The sequence below is a fragment of the Triticum aestivum genome, chromosome 1B (assembly GCF_018294505.1).
Source record: "Triticum aestivum cultivar Chinese Spring chromosome 1B, IWGSC CS RefSeq v2.1, whole genome shotgun sequence".
In the NCBI taxonomy this organism is placed as follows: domain Eukaryota; kingdom Viridiplantae; phylum Streptophyta; class Magnoliopsida; order Poales; family Poaceae; genus Triticum; species Triticum aestivum.
In genome coordinates, this window is record NC_057795.1 from 4,098,346 (window position 1) to 4,122,980 (window position 24,635).

At 45.1% G+C, this 24,635-nt stretch overlaps 2 protein-coding genes across 2 annotated transcripts; both read left to right on the forward strand.

Moving 5' to 3' along the window:
- The first annotated feature begins 425 nt into the window (after positions 1-425).
- On the forward strand, positions 426-3,251 carry LOC123083425 (flavin-containing monooxygenase FMO GS-OX-like 8). The gene is made up of 4 exons (XM_044505477.1): positions 426-1,220; positions 1,380-1,598; positions 1,701-1,880; positions 2,802-3,251. The coding sequence occupies exons 1-4, from the start codon at positions 441-443 to the stop codon at positions 2,961-2,963; spliced, it is 1,341 nt and encodes a 446-aa protein (XP_044361412.1). The 5' UTR covers positions 426-440; the 3' UTR covers positions 2,964-3,251.
- Positions 3,252-16,678: 13,427 nt separating this feature from the next.
- Positions 16,679-24,590, forward strand: LOC123102670 (uncharacterized). The gene is made up of 4 exons (XM_044524097.1): positions 16,679-16,929; positions 17,041-18,294; positions 21,789-24,213; positions 24,333-24,590. Exons 2-4 carry the CDS (start codon positions 17,086-17,088, stop codon positions 24,398-24,400), a joined length of 3,702 nt encoding a protein of 1,233 aa, XP_044380032.1. The 5' UTR covers positions 16,679-16,929; positions 17,041-17,085; the 3' UTR covers positions 24,401-24,590.
- Positions 24,591-24,635: the final 45 nt, after the last annotated feature.

Here is a 24,635-nt window from a genome sequence, read left to right on the forward strand (position 1 = left end):
ACGCTCTTACTACATCAAATCTTTTGGTCTATCGGTCATACCAGCTAATAATATACTTTCTCCGTCCCATAATATAAGAGCGTGTCAATAACGCTCTTACTACATCAAATCTTTTGGAAACGCTCTTATATTATGGGACGATGAGAGTAGTATTTTTCTCTTAAATAACACGGGGACATACACTCGTGCATGCACTATACCACCCAAACATTGTACGGCACATGCAGCGGGTAGAGTGGCTGATCTGATCGGCTGAGAATGCGCATAAGCTGGGGGACATGCGCTCATGCATGCACTGCACCACCCAAACATTCTACAGCGCAGCCCAAACATTCTACAGCGCGGTGGGTGGAGTGCGCATACATTGAGGCAAACGGTACCATTGACAAGATCAAATAATTCACTCACCCTCCCCACCGCGCGGCATCTTGAAAACGGACATGGTCGGCAACGGCATCGAGGCGCCATCGCAGCGGAAGAAGGTATGCGTGATCGGGGCCGGGATGGCCGGGCTCGCGTCAGCCCGCGAGCTGCGACGGGAGGGCCAGGACGTGATGGTGCTGGAGCAGCGCGGCGACGTGGGCGGGCAGTGGCTGTACGACCCGAGGGTCGACGGCACTGACCCTCTCGGCGCCTCGGAGCCGGTAAAGGTGCATAGCAGCTTGTACGCATCCCTCCGCCTCATCAGCGCCCGGGAGACCATGGGCTTCACCGACTTCCCCTTCGCGCCCAAGCCCAAGGACGGCCGTGACAGCCGCCGCTTCCCGGACTTCTGCGATGCCTTCGGGCTCATAGAGCTCGTCAGGCTCAACACCAGTGCTGCGCGTGTTGCCTTGGCGCCGGGTCCGACTCCGACGCGGCAGTGGACGGTGAGCTCCGTCGATCTCGGCAAGTGCAATGGTACCGAGGAGGAGGAGGAGGTGTTCGACGCCGTGGTCGTCGCCAATGGCCACTACTCGCAGCCAATATTACCAACAATCAAAGGCATGCAAGTGTGGAGGGGAAGGCAGATGCACAGCCACTCGTACAGGGTGCCGGAACAGTTCCGCGACGAGGTGGTGGTGGTGGTGGGGTGCGGCCTCAGCGGCATGGAGATCGCCATGGAGGTCCGCGGGGTGGCCAAGGAGGTGCATCTCGTCGCCAAATCCATGGAGGAGGTAACCCAAGGGCTCGCCAAGGTGCTCGCCAAGCATAGCGTTAGCCTTCACCTACAACTTCACGTACGTACTCTACTACTCCCTCCGTCCCATAATATAAAAGCGTTGTTGACACTTAAAGTATGTTCATTCCGTACACTTATTGCTCCAGTGGTCATGTCGATCTCCACTCCACATGCATGCATGCACGAAATGATTGATCCGTACATCTGGCAACGTTAGGTGGAGCGCCTGTGCCCGGACGGGCGGGTGGTGTTCGGCGATGGCTCCAGTGTCCTCGCCGACACGGTCATCTACTGCACAGGGTATAATTACGCTTTCCCGTTCCTGGATACCGAGGGAGCGGTCACCAACGACGACAACCGCGTGGGCCCGCTGTTCGAGCACGTGTTCCCGCCGACGCTGGCGCCATCACTCTCCTTCATCGGTATACCCAAAAAGGTACGTGAACCTGTAGGAGAGAGCAAGTTAGGGATGTTGCATTAGTACGCCTTTTCTTTCCGGCACGTACCAAAACCATAACTGCATTTATATGGTTTGCAGGTATTTGCTCCTTGGTTCTTCGAGGCTCAAGCGAAATGGGTGGCGCATGTGCTATCTGGCAAGAGGACGCTGCCGCCAGAGGAGGTGATGATGCGATCCGTGGAGGAGTTTTACCACGCCAGGGATATCGCTGGCGTGCCCAAGAAGTTCACCCACGGCGTCAGCTTGTTTGACATCACGGTATTACTCACAAATAGTAACGGCGTTAGTTGATTTTTGCTTTGCCCGAGGATGAATGCGGGGGGTGAAGAGAATAGCAACATGACGAGCGTCAACTACGCTCATGCCGAGGCTGGACCTCACGGAGACGGGGACGATGCTGCGACTGGCAGCAAGCTACAACGTCTTAGGCGGAGACAAAAAGCAGGTTGACGGATGCGGTTCTTGGGGTTGTAAGGGCCGTCGAAGTTTCTGCACATTGCCCGTGCTTATATAAGTGGTCGTGGCGACGGCAAGCATTGGCGGTGGGGAGGTGGCGCACAGCAGTGCCCACCGGCGGGAGACAGCCAGGGGGTTTAGAGGCATGCCATTGGGGCTAGGCCGGTTGGCGGCGCGTGGAGGAGGAAGGAGGGGAGAAAGAAGATAAATAATACATGATATGTTTCCGGTCATTGGATGAAGATCTAGTGGTCCTCGTGGAAAATGATTACGCAGAAGGTTTTCTCATGTGACTTGGTAATAGGCAGCCCCATAGTAACCACTATATAGAATCTGTTCGAGCATCTCAGATGTTCTCATGTACTTGTACTAGCCTACAAAAACGTTTTATATTTAGATACGGACGGGGAGTACCTATCTACTCCCTCCATTCCAAATTACTTGTCTTAGATTTGTCTAGATATGGATGTATCTAGACTCATTTTAACGCTAGATACATCCGTATCTAGACAAATCTAAGACAAGTAATTCGGAACGGAGGGAGTAATTGATTAAGAGATTGCCTTGGTGTTTCTACACATACGAACAAACGATTACGGAGCGCTGAGGGGGTCTACACAGGTCCACCCTAATATTAGGGGAGGAGGGATTTTCGTAGGATATGTAGAAAGTCTTGGTAGGTATTTTTACTCCTAATATATTGTTTCTTTCTTTGGTCTGCAGTACAAGAATGAGTTCGGATGTAAGTACTGCGACTTCCCAGGTGTGGAGAAATGGCGTCAAGAGCTGCTGATGTCGACGCTCGCCAACATGGTAGACAACCTCGAGACCTTCCGCGACGACTACCAGGACAGCGACTCCATCCGCAAGGGTGTGGAGGAGTAGCATTTGTCTGCACCGCAGGCCCAAGCTGCTTCAACTATGAAAAAGCAATCTCTTGGTCTTCTTGGACAAGCACAGTGATCCATCACGCACCATATGCAGCACCTTCCGTTCCATAAAAATGTCGTGTTTCAGGCTTCGGCAATCCTTTGGTTTTATTTTGTTTCGCACTTTGTTTATGGGATCCTGGTGACCCTAACACTTTGTTATTTCATTGTTAATAAGATGGATGCATGCATCGATTGATACAGAGGCCGGGGATTTTGCCTCCTTTTCCAAAAAAAAAAGACTTCCACGATCATCGTCGATATATCTATTTCGTTTTCATGAACGGTGTCACAGACGCCTTATAAGTGCAATGGGTGATTTTGTGGTAAATTACTAAGTTGTAAACGCATCCTATGTAATCAAAAGAACATGTTCCGGGATTGTTAAAAAAGAAAATATATAGCAGCATGCACCTTCGCCTTGCAAATGTGGAATGCAATGTGGAAAACCAGAAGTTCAACCATTAATTAGAAAGAAGTACTCTTTTCTTTGCATCCATAAATACCGTTGAACTTCAAGAAATATTACGGAACAAGAAACTGTACAACATGATGTTTTAGACCAATGTTTTTTCTATTGAACTTCTCTGTTATTTTAATTTTAACATCTTAGTCTTATTTAGGAAAAAAATGTTTTTAAATAAGCTTAAAACATTAGTATATTTTGAAGTTTTGATTTCGGTATTTGTACATCCGTGCTCTTACGGTTAAAAGCAAGCACGCACGCACGGACCCGTGGACGGTCACCGCGTTAGCTATCTCACTGGAAGAAAGCAAACACACGTAGAAGTAGTACTATTTTATTTGAATATAAAAAATGAAGAAGCACTCTCGTGGCACTAGCAAAGCTCCTGTATGAGAGCTGATGCTTTTGCAGTCTCGTAACTTGCATCTCCAGTAAGCATGCACATATAGAATGAGCAAACTTTGGAAAACTGCATGTACCTCAACAACCAGATTCATGCCGAGTGAGGATCAGGGTGGAAGACATCGCACAAGTGAACTTACCGGGGACATTTTTAGGTGCACAAATCTAATCTTTTGTTCAGAGAGGTGAGAACTCTGTAGCTTGCCAGAATCTCAACTTCTTTTGATTTTAGACTTGGTTGCCATGGCAGGAGGATGGAAAACCAAAAGTTCAACCATTAATTAGAAAGAAGTCCAGCATCTACTGAAGATAGTGGATGATCAAAAATAACAACCATCTACTGAAGTCTAGCATCTACTTAGAGCACAGAAGTTCAGGTACGAAAGTTCTAGCAGTCCAGCTTGTAAAACAGAATGTAAAATGACTGAAATAACAACCCCGATTAAATTTGGTTCCCAAATTTAATTGTTTGGGTCAATTCCAACATGTCAACAGCCATTTTGAACGTCATCATACTCTAGATAAAACATCAAAAAAAGATCCGCCATCAAGCTGTCCTCTCGAACAACGAACCATGACGGGAGGCAGAAAATCCAATCCACAATTTCAGAGTGAATGAGCCAGCCAAATCAAATTAACAACGCGGAAAGGATTCAACTGCCATTTCGAACGTCATCATGCTCCAGATATAAACATGAAAATGATTCTCATCATGTTGTCCCTCGAACAGAAAACCAAGACGGGAGGCAGAAGTGTTGGGTTTCGTAGTAATTTCAAAAATTTTCCTACGCACACGCAAGATCATGTGATGCATAGCAACGAGGGGAGAGTGTTGTCTACGTACCCAACGCAGACCGACTGCGGAAGCGATGACACGACGTAGAGGAAGTAGTCGTACGTCTTCACGATCCAACCGATCAAGCACCGAAACTACGGCACCTCCGAGTTCGAGCACACGTTCAGCTCGATGACGATCCCCGGACTCCGATCCAGCAAAGTGTCGGGAAGAGTTCCGTCAGCACAACGGCGTGGTGACGATCTTGATGAACTACAGCAGCAGGGCTTCGCCTAAACTCCGCTACAGTATTATCGAGGAATATGGTGGCAGGGGGCACCGCACACGGCTAAGGAATCGATCACGTGGATCAACTTGTGTCAACTTGTGTGTTTAGAGGTGCCCCTGCCTCCGTATATAAAGGATGGAGGAGGAGGAGGCCGGCCAAGGCAAAGGTGCGGCCAGGATAGGGAGTCCTACTAGGACTCCAAGTCCTAGTAGGAGTCCACCAAGAGGGGAGGAAGGGAGAAGGAATAGGAGGAGAAGGAGAGGTGGCCGGCCCCCTTTTCCCTAGTCCAATTCGGACCAAAGGGGAGGGGGGGCGCAGCAGCCTATTTCCTCTTCCCACTAAAGCCCATCAAGGCCCATTACTTCTCCCGTAACTACCCGGTACTCCGAAAAATACCCGAATCATTCGGAACCTTTCCGATATCTGAATATAGTCATCCAATATATCGATCTTTACGTCTCGACCATTTCGAGACTCCTCGTCATGTCCCCGATCTCATCCGGGACTCCGAACTCCTTCGGTACATCAAAACTCATAAACTCATAATATAACTGTCATCGAAACCTTAAGCGTGCGGACCCTACGGGTTCGAGAACAATGTAGACATGACCGAGACACGTCTCCGGTCAATAACCAATAGCGGGACCTGGATGCCCATATTGGCTCCTACATATTCTACGAAGATCTTTATCGGTCAGACCGCATAACAACATACGTTGTTCCCTTTGTCATCGGTATGTTACTTGCCCGAGATTCGATCGTCGGTATCCAATACCTAGTTCAATCTCGTTACCAGCAAGTCTCTTTACTCGTTCCGTAATACATCATCTCACAACTAACATATTAGTTGTAATGCTTGCAAGGCTTATGTGATGTGTATTACCGAGAGGGCCCAGAGATACCTCTCCGACAATCGGAGTGACAAATCCTAATCTCGAAATACGCCAACCCAACATCTACCTTTGGAGACACCTGTAATGCTCCTTTATAATCACCCAGTTACGTTGTGACGTTTGGTAGCACCCAAAGTGTTCCTCCGGCAAACGGGAGTTGCATAATCTCATAGTCATAGGAACATGTATAAGTCATGAAGAAAGCAATAGCAACATACTAAACGATCGGGTGCTAAGCTAATGGAATGGGTCATGTCAATCAGATCATTCAACTAATGATGTGACCTCGTTAATCAAATAACAACTCATTGTTCATGGTCAGGAAACATAACCATCTTTGATTAACGAGCTAGTCAAGTAGAGGCATACTAGTGACACTTTATTTGTCTATGTATTCACACATGTATTATTTTTCCGGTTAATACAATTCTAGCATGAATAATAAACATTTATCATGATTATAAGGAAATAAATAATAACTTTATTATTGCCTCTAGGGCATATTTCCTTCAGTCTCCCACTTGCACTAGAGTCAATAATCTAGTTCACATCGCCATGTGATTTAACAGCAATAGTTCACATCACCATGTGATTAACACCCATAGTTCACATCGATATGTGATCAACACCCAAAGGGTTTTACTAGATTGAGTCATCTAGTTCACATCGCTATGTGATTAACATCCAAAGAGTACTAAGGTGCGATCATGTTTTGCTCGTGAGAGAAGCTTAGTCAACGGGTCTGTCACATTCAGAGCCGTATGTATTTTGCAAATATTCTATGTCTACAATGCTCTGTGCGGAGCTACTCTAGCTAATTGCTCCCACTTTCAATATGTATCCAGATTGAGACTTAGAGTCATCTGGATCAGTGTAAAAGTTTGCACTGATGTAATTTTTTACAACAAACTCTTTTATCACCTCCATAATCGAGAAACATCTCCTTAGTCCTTACTAAGGATATTCTTGACCAATGTCCAGTGATCTACTCCTAGATCACTATTGTACTCCCTTGCCAAGTACAGAGCAAGGTATACAATAGGTCTGGTACATAGCATAGCATACTTTATAGAACCTATGACTGAGGCATAGGGAATGACTTTTCATTCTCTTTCTATTTTCTGCTGTGGTCGGGATTTGAGTCTTACTCAATTTCATACCTTTGCAACACAGGCAAGAACTCTTTCTTTGACTGTTCCATTTTGAACTATTTCAAAATCTTGCCAAGGTATGTACTCATTGAAAATCTTATCAAGCGTCTTGATCTATCTCAATAGATCTTGATGCTCAATATGTAAGTAGCTTTTACTGAGGTCTTTTCCTTTTAAAGAACTCCTTTAAAACACTCCTTTATGCTTTGCAGAAAAATTCTACATCATTTCTGATCAACAATATGTCACTCACATATACTAATCAGAAAGGCTGTAGTGCTCCCACTCACTTTATTGTAAATACAGGCTTCTCAAAAAGTCTGTATAAAACCATATGCTTTGATCAACTCATCAAAGCGTATATTCCAACTCCGAGAGGCTTGCACCAGTCCATAGATGGATCGCTGGAGCTTGCACATTTTGTTAGTACCTTTAGGATTGGCAAAACCTTCTGGTTGCATCATATACAACTCTTCTTTAATAAATCCATTAAGGAATGCAGTTTTGTTTATCCATTTGCCAGATTTCATAAAATGCGGCAATTGCTAACATGATTCGGACAGACTAAAGCATAGATACGAGTGAGAAAATCTCATCGTAGTCAACACCTTGAACTTGTCGAAAACCTTTTTGCGACAATTCTAGCTTTGTAGATAGTAACACTACTATCAGCGTCCGTCTTCCTCTTGAAGATCCATTTATTCTCAATTGCTTGCTGATCATCGGGCAAGTCAACCAAAGTCCAAACTTTGTTCTCATACATGGATCATATCTCAGATTTCATGGCCTCAAACCATTTCGCGGAATCTGGGCTCATCATTGCTTCCTCATAGTTCGTAGGTTCATCATGGTCTAGTAACATGACTTCCAGAACATGATTACCGTACCACTCTGGTGCGGATATTACTCTGGTTGATCTACGAGGTTCAGTAGTATCTTGATCTGAAGTTTCATGATCATTATCATTGGCTTCCTCACTAACTGGTGTAGGTGTCACTGAAACAGTTTTCTGTGATGAACTACTTTCCAGTAAGGGAGCAGGTACAGTTACCTCGTCAAGTTCTACTTTCCTTCCACTCACTTCTTTCGAGAGAAACTCCTTCTCCAGAAATGATCCATTCTTAGCAACGAATGTCTTGCCTTCGGATCTGTGATAGAAGGTGTACCCAATTGTCTCCTTTGGGTATCCTATGAAGACGCACTTCTCCGATTTGAGTTTGAGCTTATCAGGATGAAACTTTTTCATATAAGCATCGCAACCCCAAATTTAAGAAACGACAGCTTAGGTTTCTTGCCAAACCATAGTTCACACGGTGTCGTCTCAACGGATTTAGATGGTGCCCTATTTAACGTGAATGCAGCCGTCTCTAATGCATAACCCCAAAACGATAGTGGTAGATCGGTAAGACACATCATAGATCGCACCATATCTAATAAAGTACGGTTATGACGTTCGGACACACCATTACATTGTGGTGTTCTAGGTGGCATGAGTAGTGAAACTATTTCACATTGTTTTTAACTGAAGGCCAAACTCGTAACTCAAATACTCTTCTCTACGATCAGATCGTAGAAACTTTATTTTCTTGTTACGATGATTTTTCACTTCACTCTGAAATTCTTTGAACTTTTCAAATGTTTCAGACTTATGTTTCATCAAGTAGATATACTCATATCTGCTCAAATCATCTGTGAAGATCAGAAAATAATGATACCTGTCGCGAGCCTCAATATTCATCGGACCACATACATCAGTATGTATGTTTTTCAACAAATCTATTGCTCGCTCCATTGTTCCGAAGAACAGAGTCTTAGTCATCTTGCCCATGAGGCATGGTTCGCAAGCATCAACTGATTCATAATCAAGTGATTCAAAAGCCCATCAGTATGGAGTTTCTTCATGCGCTTTACACCAATATGACCTAAACGGCAGTGCTACAAACAAGTTGCACTTATCATTATTAACTTTGCATCTTTTGGTTTCAATATTATGATTATGTGTATCACTATGATCGAGATCCAACGAACTATTTTCATTGGGTGTGTAACCATATAAGGTTTCATTCATGTAAACAGAACAACAATTTATTCTCTTACTTAAATGAATAACCGTATTACAATAAACATGATCAAATCATATTCATGCTCAACGCCAATACCAAATAACACTTATTCAGGTTCAACACTAATCCCGAAAGTATAGGGAGTGTGTGACGATGATCATATCAATCTTGGAACCACTTCCAACATACATCGTCACTTCACCCTTAACTAGTCTCTGTTTATTCTGCAACTCCCGTTTTGAGTTACTAATCTTAGCAACTGAACTAGTATCAAATACTGAGGGGTTGCTATAAACACTAGTAAAGTACACATCAATAACATGTATATCAAATATACTTATGTTCACTTTGCCATCCTTCTTTTCCGCCAATCACTTGGGGTAGATCCGCTTCCAGTGACCAGTCCCTTTGCAGTAGAAGCACTTAGTCTCAGGCTTAGGACCAGACTTGGTCTTCTTCACTTGAGCAGCAACTTGCTTGCTGTTCTTCTTGAAGTTCCCCTTCTTCCCTTTGCCCTTTTCTTGAAACTAGTGGTCTTGTCAATCATCAACACTTGATGCTCTTTCTTGATTTCTACCTTCGTCGATTTCAATATCACGAAGAGCTCGGGAATCGTTTTCGTCATCCCTTGCATACTATAGTTCATCATTAAGTTCAGTAACTTAGTGATGGTGACTAGAGAATTCTGTCAATCACCATCTTATCTGGAAGATTAACTCCCACTTGATTCAAGCAATTGAAGTACCCAGACAATCTGAGCACATGCTCACTAGTTGAGCGATTCTCCTCCATCTTTTAGCTATAGAACTTGTTGGAGACTTCACATCTCTCAACTCGGGTATTTGCTTGAAATATTAACTTCAATTACTGGAACATCTCATATGGTCCATGATGTTCAAAACATCTTTGAAGTCCCGATTCTAAGCCGTTAAGCATGGTGCACTTAAACTATCAAGTAGTCATCATATTGAGCTAGCCAAACGTTCATAACGTCTGCATCTGCTCCTGCAATAGGTCCGTCACCTAGCGGTGCATCAAGGACATAATTCTTCTGTGCAGCAATGAGGATAAACCTCAGATCACGGATCCAATCCGCATCATTGCTACTAACATCTTTCAACATAATTTTCTCTAGGAACATATCAAAATAAACACAGGGAAGCAACAACGCGAGCTATTGATCTACAACATGATTTGCAAAATACTACCAGGACTAAGTTCATGATAAATTTAAGTTCAATTTAATCATATTACTTAAGAACTCCCACTTAGATAGACATCCCTCTAATCCTCTAAGTGATCACGTGATCCAAATCAACTAAACCATGTCCGATCATCACGTGAGATGGAGTAGTTTCATCGGTGAACATCATTATGTTGATCATATCTACTATATGATTCACGCTCGACCTTTCGGTCTCCGTGTTCCGAGGCCATATCTGCATATGCTAGGCTCGTCAAGTTTAACCTGAGTATTCTGCGTGCGCAACTGTTTTGCACCCGTTGTATTTGAACGTAGAGCCTATCACACCCGATCATCACGTGGTGTCTCAGCACGAAGAACTTTCGCAACGGTGCATACTCAGGGAGAACACTTCTTGATAATTTAGTGAGAGATCATCTTATAATGCTACCGTCAATCAAAGCAAGATAAGATGCATAAAAAGATAAACATCACATGCAATCAATATAAGTGATATGATATGGCCATCATCATCTTGTGCTTGTGATCTCCATCTCCGAAGCACCGTCATGATCACCATCGTCACCGGCGCGACACCTTGATCTCCATCGTAGCATCGTTGTCGTCTCGCCAATCTTATGCTTCCACGACTATCACTACCGTTTAGTAATAAAGTAAAGCATTACATCGCGATTGCATTGCATACAATAAAGCGACAACCATATGGCTCCTGCCAGTTGCCGATAACTCGGTTACAAAACATGATCATCTCATACAATAAAATTCAGCATCATGCCTTGACCATATCACATCACAACATGCCCTGCAAAAACAAGTTAGACGTCCTCTACTTTGTTGTTGCATGTTTTACGTGGCTGCTACGGGCTTAAGTAAGAACCAATCTCACCTACGCATCAAAACCACAACGATAGTTTGTCAAATAGACTCCGTTTTAACCTTCGCAAGGACCGGGCGTAGCCATACTTGGTTCAACTAAAGTTGGAGAGGCAGTCGCCCGCAAGCCATCTCTGTGCAAAGCACGTCGAGGGAACCGGTCTCGCGTAAGCGTACGCGTAAGGTTGGTCCGGGTCGTCTCGTCCAACAATACCGCCGAACCAAAGTATGACATGCTGGTAGGCAGTATGACTTGTATCGTCCACAACTCACTTGTGTTCTACTCGTGCATATAACATCAACATAAATAACCTAGGCTCTGATACCACTGTTGGGTTTCGTAGTAATTTCAAAAATTTTCCTACGCACACGCAAGATCATGTGATGCATAGCAACGAGGGGAGAGTGTTGTCTACGTACCCAACGCAGACCGACTGCGGAAGCGATGACACGACGTAGAGGAAGTAGTCGTACGTCTTCACGATCCAACCGATCAAGCACCGAAACTACGGCACCTCCGAGTTCGAGCACACGTTCAGCTCGATGACGATCCCCGGACTCCGATCCAGCAAAGTGTCGGGAAGAGTTCCGTCAGCACAACGGCGTGGTGACGATCTTGATGAACTACAGCAGCAGGGCTTCGCCTAAACTCCGCTACAGTATTATCGAGGAATATGGTGGCAGGGGGCACCGCACACAGCTAAGGAATCGATCACGTGGATCAACTTGTGTCAACTTGTGTGTTTAGAGGTGCCCCTGCCTCCGTATATAAAGGATGGAGGAGGAGGAGGCCGGCCAAGGCAAAGGTGCGGCCAGGATAGGGAGTCCTACTAGGACTCCAAGTCCTAGTAGGAGTCCACCAAGAGGGGAGGAAGGGAGAAGGAATAGGAGGAGAAGGAGAGGTGGCCGGCCCCCTTTTCCCTAGTCCAATTCGGACCAAAGGGGAGGGGGGGCGCAGCAGCCTATTTCCTCTTCCCACTAAAGCCCATCAAGGCCCATTACTTCTCCCGTAACTACCCGGTACTCCGAAAAATACCCGAATCATTCGGAACCTTTCTGATATCTGAATATAGTCATCCAATATATCGATCTTTAGGTCTCGACCATTTCGAGACTCCTCGTCATGTCCCCGATCTCATCCGGGACTCCGAACTACTTCGGTACATCAAAACTCATAAACTCATAATATAACTGTCATCGAAACCTTAAGCGTGCGGACCCTACGGGTTCGAGAACAATGTAGACATGACCGAGACACGTCTCCGGTCAATAACCAATAGCGGGACCTGGATGCCCATATTGGCTCCTACATATTCTACGAAGATCTTTATCGGTCAGACCGCATAACAACATACGTTGTTCCCTTTGTCATCGGTATGTTACTTGCCCGAGATTCGATCGTCGGTATCCAATACCTAGTTCAATCTCGTTACCAGCAAGTCTCTTTACTCGTTCCGTAATACATCATCTCACAACTAACATATTAGTTGTAATGCTTGCAAGGCTTATGTGATGTGTATTACCGAGAGGGCCCAGAGATACCTCTCCGACAATCGGAGTGACAAATCCTAATCTCGAAATACGCCAACCCAACATCTACCTTTGGAGACACCTGTAATGCTCCTTTATAATTACCCAGTTACGTTGTGACGTTTGGTAGCACCCAAAGTGTTCCTCCGGCAAACGGGAGTTGCATAATCTCATAGTCATAGGAACATGTATAAGTCATGAAGAAAGCAATAGCAACATACTAAACGATCGGGTGCTAAGCTAATGGAATGGGTCATGTCAATCAGATCATTCAACTAATGATGTGACCTCGTTAATCAAATAACAACTCATTGTTCATGGTCAGGAAACATAATCATCTTTGATTAACGAGCTAGTCAAGTAGAGGCATACTAGTGACACTTTATTTGTCTATGTATTCACACATGTATTATTTTTCCGGTTAATACAATTCTAGCATGAATAATAAACATTTATCATGATTATAAGGAAATAAATAATAACTTTATTATTGCCTCTAGGGCATATTTCCTTCAAGAAGATCCAAATCGCTGGATTTCGATTTGTATGAGCCCGCATAATCCAATTAACAACATGGGCAGGATTCAGTCTCACTAATGCACGCAAATCCACATCCAATTTGAATAGCAAAACTACAAATCTACAACAACGGCCGAAACCACTCCCGCAGACGAAGAACAGAGCCGGCGGAACACCAAACAGAATTCATTCAAAAATAACAACAAAACATGGAGTAAATTCGTACCTAAACCAGATTCTCATCATGTTAGAGATTCTATAACATCCAGTACATGCAAAACACTTGTAACAGACCCATGTTCATCACCGCCCCAGAGCAAATCCGCCAACGAGCTAGATTCCGAATCAAAACAAGCATTTAGATTCTAAAAAACGTGTCCACATTACACTTACATCGCAAACAACACGCATGATCAGAAAAACTCGCGGCAGAAGGCACGATTGAGAAGATAACCCGAAGGTCGGGTTCGTACAGAGGGAAGTTCACGCGCGTTACTCCGGCAGTCCAGGTTGTGATCTGAATATTATTCTGATCCCGTTATATATATATATATATATATATATATATATATATATATATATATATATATATATATATATATATATATATTGACCCCCTTCTTTAAATTGGATCTGGCAGATGCGGGATGAATTCCTATCACATGATCGCATACGAGTAATTCAATAGGAATTGGCGGGATTCTTTCTTGACCATGTCATAAATGAAAAGGGAGAATACCATACGCAAATTCAGTGGGAGTTTGGCGCTTGATGATGTCAGGGAAGTTATATTGTATATATGTAGTAGCTTCGGATAGATATACGAAAACTTATTGTTCGACCAAGCATGGAGAAAGAGGGGTCACTTCTCTCTATATATGTTCATGACGATCTTGTGTAATTAATGGTTTCCTTCATTTGCTTACTAGTTAGCCTCGAGTTCTCTCTATATATATAGTAGGTAGCGTCGACCAAGCACGAAGAAAGAGAGGTCACTTCTCTCTATTAGCTAGCTAACACAATATGAAACCCCTAAACCCTCCAAAACCCCTAACCCCCCCCCCCCTTTAAAAAAACAAAAAACCCAGCGCCTGCAAGCTGCTGACGCATGGCTGCCTTTTATTCCCGGTTAGTTTTACCAACCGGGACTAAAGGTCCTCCTGCCTGGGCGCCCCCACAGCAGCCACATGGAGCTCCTTTAGTCCCTGTTCGTAAGCCAACCAGGACTAAAAGGTTGTGGGCATTAGTCCCGCCCGTTTTGTCCCGGTTGCAGAACCGGGACTAAAGGCCCTCTGGAACCGGGCTAGTGCCTTGTTTCTACTAGTGTCCCGGGTCGTGGTCAAGCAGGACTAAATGGTCGGGGCCTTTAGTCTCGATTTATTTGTCTCGGTTGATGACCCGGAACTAAAGGCCGTTCCTCTACTAGTGTAAGTTCCTGGTCTTTTCTGCCAGATTGCCAATCTCGTCTGATTTTGAATACTGAGTTCTAACTCTAAGTGTAGCTGAACTTTGGTTTAGCCAAACAACAAAACAGTAAGTCAATTACGTTGCTCTCCGTGCAAGGATTGAATGCTTGATCAACAAAAAACAAAAGGAAAAGAGAATCCTTTTTTCATGCAAGGCATAACCGTTCAAGAAAGAGCAATTTCCAACTGTAGTCAATCTGAAAGGTTCTTGCTGAAGCAAAAGTTGTAGAAATCTTGTACTAAATGATCAGCAGTAGTTACTCCATCCTTTGCAACACCCTTTTTCAGCAGTTAACCCGCCAACAACAGCAGCCCTACTGCAGCACCAGTCAACCCAGCGACAGTTGCCGTGTCAGTTGCACCTAATGCTACCACGCCCACTGAACCAACAACGTCCATTCCAACTCCTGATGCAGTTTTTATTTAAAAAATTGCAAACATTTGTAAGCAGGAACCAGTGAACTTGTGTAGTTACAAAGACACCATGTCTGAGCAAGCACAAATTCCAGCTCTAAACGTAATCACCATTTTAAGCAGCAACTTAGTCCATCTTTTGCAATCCAAAAACAAAAAGAATCATTGATTTGGTAGCTAATACTTCATATCTAGCCAGCAGCGGGATAAATCATGCCAATATTTGGTAAGGACAGGTTTGATAGCGATGAAAACGTACCCACTATGCACAACTTTTAGCATGTGATTCAAATGTATCCAAATGCTCGAGCTCTCGCAGGTCGAAGCCGCCGCCGCCCCGTAGGATCGCGTCGGCGCCATCGCCACCGGAGGTTCACTCTCGAGGCTCCCTCCCTGGAAACGCAGCAGGCCAAGAAGGAGCTCAGCCGCCGCCGCCGTCCCTCCGACTCGCCGCAGCCGCCCGTCGTGGACCCGATCCGGCTGCCATCCGCCAGATCCACGCCAGCCCCGCCGGAGCCCACACGTTGGCCATCACCGGTCCCTGCATCGAGCTGTTGGGCCGCCCCGCATTGTCCGCATCGCCCGCCCGCGATCAGGTATCTATTTGCGATCGAGTTGTGGATTGTGATGTATTTGGTGGACGCGGCCGCGGAACAGCAGAGTTTTTGTCCGCCATGAGAAATTGGTGAAGGTACTCTGGGCTGACGGTTAGTGTAGCCTAGACGGATAGATGGAATTAAGTGATTCTGATCGTGAGGTTATTATTCATTAGGGATGTTATGTGTAAGTTAGGCTGTGTATGTTTAGCGAGGAATATGTTTGCTTGTTTAATACTTCCTCTGTCCGAAAATACTTGCCCTAGAAATGGATAAAATGAATGTATCTATAACTAAAACAAATCTAAGTACAACTATTTCTACGACAAGTATTTTCGAACGGATGGAGTAGTAGTAGAGAAAAGTTTGTTTAAAAAAAAGATAGCAATACTAGAAAGCTTGAGCACATGCATCCAATAGAAATTCAGAACGCAGACACTGCGTACGCATGCCAGCCGGAGCGACTCTTTCTTCCTCGTCGTACGGTAGACCAAGTATTTTTTACAAGAAGCGAGACTCTCTTGTCGGGAATCATTCCATTGGAATTACCTCGTTGTGTGCGTTCTTCGGCAGATTTGACAGATTTGACCTATAGACGAAATCAAATCACAAAATGAACTGTCCGTGAAACTATTTCACGCGGCTGACCCGTGGCGCCTAGCTCTTAGGCGCTGCACTAGTGCAACGCCCGGGAGCTAGGCGCTACACTGTATAGTGTGGCGCCTAGCTCTCAGGCGCTGCACACTGACTTAGTAATTTTCTGAACACACGGATGCGACGCTGGCCGTGTAGCGCCTATCTCTGAGGCGTTGCACAGTGTAGTGTGGCGCCGTCGTGTCGGGCGTTACACAAAAAGGTCAGCCGCGTGAAATAGTTTCACGGACAGTTCATTCTGTGATTTGATTTCGTCTATAGGTCAAATCTGTCAAATTTGCCTCGTTCTGCTAATAAAAGTACAAAAACAACTCAGAGAGGTACCAAGTTCAGTAGTTCTGCGCAGGTTTCCTGGTGCGCGCGGTCGGAAAGTAAAACAGCCGCCGCTAGCTTTATCCTCCACTTGACTCGATGCCACATGCAGGAGCGTGTGGTAGGTACCACACACAATGCTAGCTTTATGCACCCCACCCACATGCAATGCAGCGCCCTCTCGCTCTTTCCCACGCGTAAACCAAAGCTCCCGGCCGGTCGAGAGCGCACACCGCAGTTACTCCCATCACCACCAGCGACCACTGCTGCACCGCCGGACTTGGAGTGTTCTTCTGGTCCTCGTCGGCGAGCAAGGTACCTATCTTTCCAAACCGCTTCTCCCCCTCTCTCTTTAAGTCGCTGGCAGCTCCATGCGCCAAAACAAAAGTTCCCCATTTCACTCTTTTCTTGAATCTTATTTCCCAGAAAGAAAGAAAGAAAGAAAGAAAGATAGAAGATCCACGGCGTAACATGAGACCTGATACTCCTTGGATTGTCGGCTTGACCTCGCTCATGGTTGCCTGGTTCGTCAACCCCATCTTAGCCTATTATGTTCCCAAGATCCTTTCCGCAATCGGCTTGGGCGCGTCCAAGAGGCTCTCAGATCTGGAGACCCACATCATCCCGGAGCTGAAGAAGACGCTGTGTGGCGTAGATCAAGCAAGGATGATGGAGCGAGAAAGTAAAGAGAAAGACGATCTGGCCATGCTGAACAAGATGGCCGCCAGGCTGAGGCACGCCCTTGAGGATGCGGAAGACATCTCCGATGATCAGCAGGAGATCGAGTCGTACCGCAACACGTTTCCGCAGTGCCTCTGGAGCGGATTGAACATCGGCTGGGGGTGGATTGCACCCATCGTCTGGAGCGGACAGGCTTGGCTATGGCGGTGGGTGCGGAAGATATCCTTCCGTCTCTCGGAGGTGACTGCCAATGCGGCGGCCACCTGTGTTGTGATCTGCATGCCGGTTACGCAAATCGTTCGGAGTGGATTTGATAGCCTACTGCAATGGGCGCAGATGATATCCAGCGCCGTGGCCACCTGTGTTGCTGGCTTCAACATAAGCTGCACATGTATTGCAGACATCCTCCAGAGTGCAAGGACCCGCCTATCGATGTTGGCCTTGCGTGGGTCAAACCATAGACTTCCAGAGTACAGACGGCCCGTTACAGGGACCAGTGTTGCTGCCTCTGATGAAACGGCGCTCCCGGACCCGGAGATATATTCAGAACGTGTGGTGGACTCAGATGGAACCTCACGCGAACCAGTACCAGAGATTTGCTCAGAGGGCACCGTCTCAGATGAACCTAGTACTTCTGCTCTCTTGCATGGGCCAGACGATAGACTTCATGTGACCGACAATAATGTTACCCACTCTCACCAGCGCGTTCCAGGGACCAATGTTTCTGCCTTAGATGAAACAATCCCAGCAGAGATACATCCAGAGGCTGAACCTCGGACTACAAGTGAACTTGCTCCAGACGAACCAGCTTTGTTGGATACCAATGATGCCGCCTCACAGGGAGCAGTCCCAGAGAATAGCATTACTCGTTTCAGCATGTGGATTGCTTCCTTGGGGCCATGGCTCTCTCGTTGCCGCACCTCCATACACAATGCATCGGAGAACGCGACTACTTTTCGAGACGAAACCTGCGAGGGTATTGGCTTCACAAGTCACAAGGTATGTACGACGACCACCTAGTTTCAAATATGATACGTACGTCCTTCGTCATGGTTTATTAGTCCTTCTTGTTGTTTGGGTCAAATTTTGACCTTGGTTTAATTATTAAAAAATAAGTTATATATCTTTAAAATAGTATCATTGAAAACATCTTTCAAATATAAATCCAACAATATAAGTTTTGTCACATATAACTTATAATTTACTAGTCAAGTCTACAGTCTAAGTTGGGCACAAAATACGAAAGGCACCAATAAACCCGGAGAAAGGTAGTACTACTAGTTATTAGTTTATAAACTGGCCCCATATTATTGTCGGGAAGGCAGATCCGCACATTGTTACTAACTTTGTTCCAAAATAAGTACCGTGTTTAAAGGGTAGGGATAAATATTTTTGTTTGAAACGTACTCATCTTATATTGTCATAGAAATGAAAAAATATCATAAAAATATATACTCTTTCAAATTAAATGCTACTCTTTCTGCCCCATAATACAAGACACCACTATATTTACATTTAATATGCAAGTATAATGGATGTTTAAAAAAAGTATGAGGTTTACCCCGACCTCTTCATCAAAGCGATGCATGCAGGTACCTTTTTAACCAAATGATCCAACAGTAATGTAGTCCGATACAAAAATCATCAAGAGTTAAGGACGAGGACATCAAAGCCACAATTGACGAAAATAGGACTCGATGACTGTACACAAATCCTATTGCTTGACCGCCATCTAAACCAGTTGTGGGTATCCCGTCCTACCTTCTCCCATCGGTTGCACCCATAAGCCATATATTCCCTGACTTCTGCACGGCTGAGTAACGACCACGTACAGATCCAGCCAATCGCTCTATAGATTACCTGGGGAAAAATTGTAGTGTGTTGTCTCTTAAAAATTGCATCGTTCTGACAATTTCATATGGCCCAGAGTAATGCATACACTCTAACTCGAATATGCGCCGTTAATTTGGGCCCTACCCCGTTTAAGCAAGTTCCAAGTAGAGTGGTCATGGTATCCGGTGGACCGACATTAAAGGCCACATGCACTGTGCGCCATAGTACCTTGGCAAGTGGACAGTCTAAAAACAGATGTTGCATTGATTCATCTTGATCACAAAAACAACATCATTTACTACCCTCCCAGTTATGTTTTGCCAGGTTGTCCTTAGTCAAGACCACTTCTTTGGGCATGAACCACATAAAAGCTTTTATCTTTAGGGGCACCTTGATTTTCTAAATGTGTAGCAATTTTGGATTGGACCAATGTCTATCAAGTATGTATTCATAGACTCACGGAGAACACCAATGACACAGAGAGCTGCACCCATGACACAGAGAGTTTCCAGCATAGTGTAACTGGCTCATCAAAAAGGTTGACGTGCATCAAACATGCGCATAAGATGTAGCCATCTATCTGATCGCTCTCCCACAAAGACCCATCTAAATTGAATATTTAAGGGAACTGATTCTACAATTATACAAACAAAAGCCTTTTTTGTTGTACAATATTAGGGCATCTCCAATGCCGACCCTCAAACCGCCTGCATACGTCCAGACCGTGCTGCCCGGACCGCGGAAACCATCCAACATGGACCTATGTCAGTTCGCCGAGCGGTCCAGTCGTGTTTCTCCCGCAAATCGGAGACAAACGTGTGGGCAGGGGGCGCTTTCGGGCATCCGGGCCGCTCCAAGCCTGAGTCTGACCATCCTAGCCCACCCAAACCACCCACCTGCCCCTCCCACGCTTTCCATCCCGCGCGCCGCACCACTTGTCATGTCACATGCATGCTGTCCAAGAGCATGCAGCGGCCGACATTGATGTCTGTTATTTGACCAGACGGGAAGGCGGCGCAGATGGACGCGACCTCTTGGGCATCGCTGCTACTATGTGACCCCACGTCCCGAGAAACCAACTCCGTCCACTGCGCCGCATTGAAGCGGGCTGACCGCCCCTCTGCCTGGCCTGGTCGCGGCTATTTAAGCCATCATTGGTGACGAATAGATCCACACTCTCTGTCCCAAGCACCGCACCGTCCTTCTCCCCCTCGCCAAGCCCTTCCTCCTCTCCGAGTCCAGAGGCGATGCCGAAGTTCTTGTACTTCACACCGGCAGGTAGGGATGGAATTCGAGCCGAGTCGAGCCAGCTCGGCTCGACTTACTAGAGCTTTTTTCGTTAACAAGCTAGCTCGACTCGACTCGTTACTATAACGAGCTCAAACCCAAGATTGGCTGGACTCGTATAACTCGCGAGCTGGCTCATTTAGCTTGTTAAGCTCGTTAAAGATATGAACATAAAACCCTCAATTATGATAAAAATTATTATGTATATATTAAACACATATATCACTAAATAATTGTAATTTCCTAGTAACCATGAGTCTCCTAGGCGGCTGGGCTTTCAATGGCTGGGCCTTGTGTTGTGCGCTTGGGACATAGGGCACTAAATGACTGATCTTTTTTTGTATTGGAGTGACTGATCTTTTGTATCAAGCCTAACGAGTTACACGAGTACTCGTGAGATTGGCTCATTTAACTTGGCCTATAAACGATCTTAAACTAAAGCTCGAGTCGATTCGAGCCGAGTCACGAGCTACTCGTTTAGCTCGCGAGCTCGCGAGCTTTTTTTCCAGCCCTACCGGCAGGCGACGCCGGTGGAAGTTCCTCGCCAGGCAGATCATGGCGTCGCCACCCTCGCTCACCGGGACCATCTGCATCTAGGAGGGTGGGCTCCTCCTCCGACGAGGACTAGTCGCTGCAGTGGTCCCGTCTCCTCTTGGAGGCAGCTCTAATGGACAAAGAATTCGTTCGCTAGATGGAGATCATGAGGAGCGTTCGCTCTTACATATGCTGGAGTGCGCTCTTACTGATGACCAGATGTTTTTTACTCCCTCCATAAACTAATATAAGAGCATTTAGAATACTAAAGTAGTGATCTAAACGCTCTTATATTAGTTTACAGAGGGAGTATTTCGGTGGCTAGCAATCTAGGCGGTCTAGCGGGAGCTCCTTGGTTCGAGTCCTTGAGGCGCATTAGTTTTTCGGAGTTGGTTACTGCATCGTCTGCTGATGGGCCGGCTCTATGCGTCGTATTATTTTTTGCCAGAAACGAACAGGGACGGATGAAAAATCTTTGCGGGTCCCACCATAAACGAAATTTTATGGAGAAACAAATCCTTCCTTTAATATTAGGTAGAGATAGAGATGGGGGGAGAGGTTGATCTTGGCCTCCATCTTTCCTTTTTTTTCTTTTTTTTTTTGCGGGTGGCCTCCATCTTTTATAACATAATAGTATAAACTCTCCACAATACATTATTATTGTCATAACCAGTCCGTTTCTTCGCCAAGAGATGTTCAGAATAAGACCAATGTTTTCATGTGGTTTTTTCTCATGCTCATACGTAGTTTAGTTCTTATATTATTTTCAACTTATCACTGATAGGCAGAATAGATATACGGCCCGCATGCTAATTAGATTGTTTTTTTGTTTCTTGCAGGAGGATGCCAGTGCGTTAGATTCTGTTCTTACTGTTATCTCAATATGGAAACTGAAGAGAAAAATAAAGAAGATAGAAAGCACGGGCGATGATGTGAAGAAGTCACCACTCTATGTTGTAGCAAAGGAGAGCGAACTGGAAGATATTGCCAACAAGAATAGGCCCAACATTACAACTGCTAGCAATCAGATGGTATTTGGCCGACAGAGCTTGCTTGATGTGGTCGTAAAAAGGCTTCTCAACCAACCAACCAGCTCAGGTAAATGTTACTCGGCGTTTGGGATTCATGGTGTTTCAGGTTCTGGGAAGACTACCTTTGCACGATATACTAGAGATTACATAAAGAACCAAAAACAATTTGACCCCATCATGTGTGTCCACCTATCCAAGAATTCCAGTGTGGATGGTATATTTCAGAAAATGCTGGATGATATTGCCAGAGAACAGCACACCAATATTTCTGATGGTGAGAAGCTGCAAGAGAAGTTAGAGGAATCAGTGCAAGGTAAGAATGTGAAAGACAAGTTGGAAAATTCATTGCGTGGCAAATGTTTCTTCTTGATATTGGATGATCTCTGGGCAGAGGAAAGGACCAACAAACAGCTGAACGAGCTACTCTCTCCACTGGATCTTGGGCAGCAAGGAAGCAAAATCCTGGTGACTGCTCAAATAGACACGGCAGCTAAAGTTCTATGTGACGATAACATTACTGTAATGCCTGATATGCATGAGGAGAGGTTCTATGAGATGTTTATGCACCATGCACTGAGTCCTGAAGGAGAACATGAACACGACGAAGAACGTAAAAAACTTGGGAGGTTGATTGCAGAAAAGCTACCCAAATCACCTATTGCAGCAGTAATAGTGGCAGGGCAGCTTCGGCTGGACTATCGTATTGAATTTTGGAGAAGGACTGCAAAGCGCAGCAAGTTTGTTAACACCTGGGATGCACTTTGGTGGAGCTATCAGAAGCTTCCTCTGGACATCAGGAGGTGCCTAGAATATTGCAATATTTTCCCCCGAAGAACCAACTTGAAAACAGAGGACTTAGTGCGCTTGTGGATAGCGCAAGGGTTTGTAAAGCCTAGTGCATCAGAGGACATGGAAGATATAGCTGAGGGCTATGTTCAAAAGTTAGCTTCATGCTCGTTTCTGAAACCAACTATGGGGCGTGATGATTGCTTTACAATTCATGATCTGCTGCATGATTTGTTGGACGAGGTCGTCGGAAGCGACTGCTTCCGAATCGAGAATGAAAGGAGCCAGGAAGAAGGTCCTTGGAGAATCGAGAAAGATGAAGGTCCTTCAAGAATCGAGAAAGAAGAAGGCTGGAGCAGAGATGTCCGCTATCTTTTTGTTCAGAATTATGATGCGGAATTGATTATTAAGATGGTTCTTCGGTTGAAAAACCTACGCACTCTCATCATTTACATCGTTAGAAGTGATACACCAGTTGAGGAAATGGTAATTGAGAGTATATGCAAGAGACTGCTGAAATTGAGGGTACTGATCATTCATTTCTCTAATACAATCTTTGAGGACCACGACAGAATTTTCAGCTTCCCCAAATCTGTTGGTCAGTTAAAGCACCTACGCTATCTTGGTTTCAGGTCTTCCGCATGGGCGGTAATTTTACCAAGCACCCTAAATAAACTTCACCATATCCAGGAGTTAGATTTTGGCTGCCTGTCAATTGTGAATCCTAAATTTACTGGCTGCCTTATCAACTTGCTGCACATAATCTGCCAATTCTGTTATTTCCCTCACATAGGGAGGATGATATCACTCAAAACGCTACCACACTTCAGAGTAAGGGATGAAGAAGGGTATGAGGTAGAGCAGCTGAGGTATCTAAACAAGCTTCGCGGCACACTGATGATTGATGGGCTTGAAAATGTAAAAAGCAAGGAGCAAGCAGATCAAGCCAATCTAGCTGTCAAGGAACAACTCACTGAACTGTATTTGGTATGGGCTCGTGGTGGTGGCACAAGGTGCAGTCCAAAAGATGAAGCAGAGGTGCTTGAGGGTTTATGCCCGCCTGTAGGGCTTCAATCACTGACCATCTGTTGCTACGATGGTTCGAGATACCCAGATTGGATGGTGGGTCGGCATAACTGTGGCCCAAAGGACCTGCAGCAACTTCACTTCTGGAGATGTAACCAAACGGCACCTTGTCTTGAACTTGAGACTTTCCACCATCTTCGTGAGCTCTGGCTTATATACTGCAGTTGGGATACCTTACCAGACAATATGGAGAACCTAACATCGCTCAAGTTGCTAAGGATTTTTAAATGCTTGAATATCCGATCCCTTCCAACACTGCCCAAGTCTCTTGAGGTATTTGAACTTGATGGCTGCAATGATGAGTTAACTGCAGAACATGCAATCTGGAAAAAGAATAAGCGCATGTCCAAAACCTCAAGTGGTAAGACTCTGACCGCGTTTACCTTCCTTGGTTTTCCATTTTGTATCCAGAAAAATGTCTCTGTCATTGACGATCTGCATTCTGCTAACTCTTGCTTTGTTTGTTCATCCATTTGCTAGATAAAACCAATGACTGGGACTCAGCTTCATATGTGAGATTTATGATGACCAGGCTCTTTCTACCTTGATGTTTGTTTGTGCAGTTTGATTTTCCCACATTTATGGCCATTCTGCTGTTTAATTTGATTATTAGCAGTTGTGAGGGAATTCAGAAAAATTACTCCATACTATTTCTTGTCTGTAATAATGCTGGCAGTGCCGTTGCTATTTAGTCAGTAATTTATCTCAAGGAACTGCAAGGAAAGAAGGCTTTTCAGATGACAATAGTGTGCCTCTAACCTGCAGTTCGACCATTATTCCGGT

What these genes read in the sequence shown, in the direction of transcription:
- LOC123083425 (XM_044505477.1), top strand. Translation starts at nt 441, where the DNA reads ATGGTCGGCAACGGCATCGAGGCGCCATCGCAGCGGAAGAAGGTATGC. An exon ending in TCATCGGTATACCCAAAAAG is followed by an intron (nt 1,599 to 1,700) that starts GTACGTGAACCT and finishes TATGGTTTGCAG; the next exon opens with GTATTTGCTCCTTGGTTCTT. An exon ending in TCAGCTTGTTTGACATCACG is followed by an intron (nt 1,881 to 2,801) that starts GTATTACTCACA and finishes TTTGGTCTGCAG; the next exon opens with TACAAGAATGAGTTCGGATG.
- LOC123102670 (XM_044524097.1), top strand. Translation starts at nt 17,086, where the DNA reads ATGAGACCTGATACTCCTTGGATTGTCGGCTTGACCTCGCTCATGGTT. An exon ending in TTGGCTTCACAAGTCACAAG is followed by an intron (nt 18,295 to 21,788) that starts GTATGTACGACG and finishes TGTTTCTTGCAG; the next exon opens with GAGGATGCCAGTGCGTTAGA. An exon ending in CATGTCCAAAACCTCAAGTG is followed by an intron (nt 24,214 to 24,332) that starts GTAAGACTCTGA and finishes TCCATTTGCTAG; the next exon opens with ATAAAACCAATGACTGGGAC.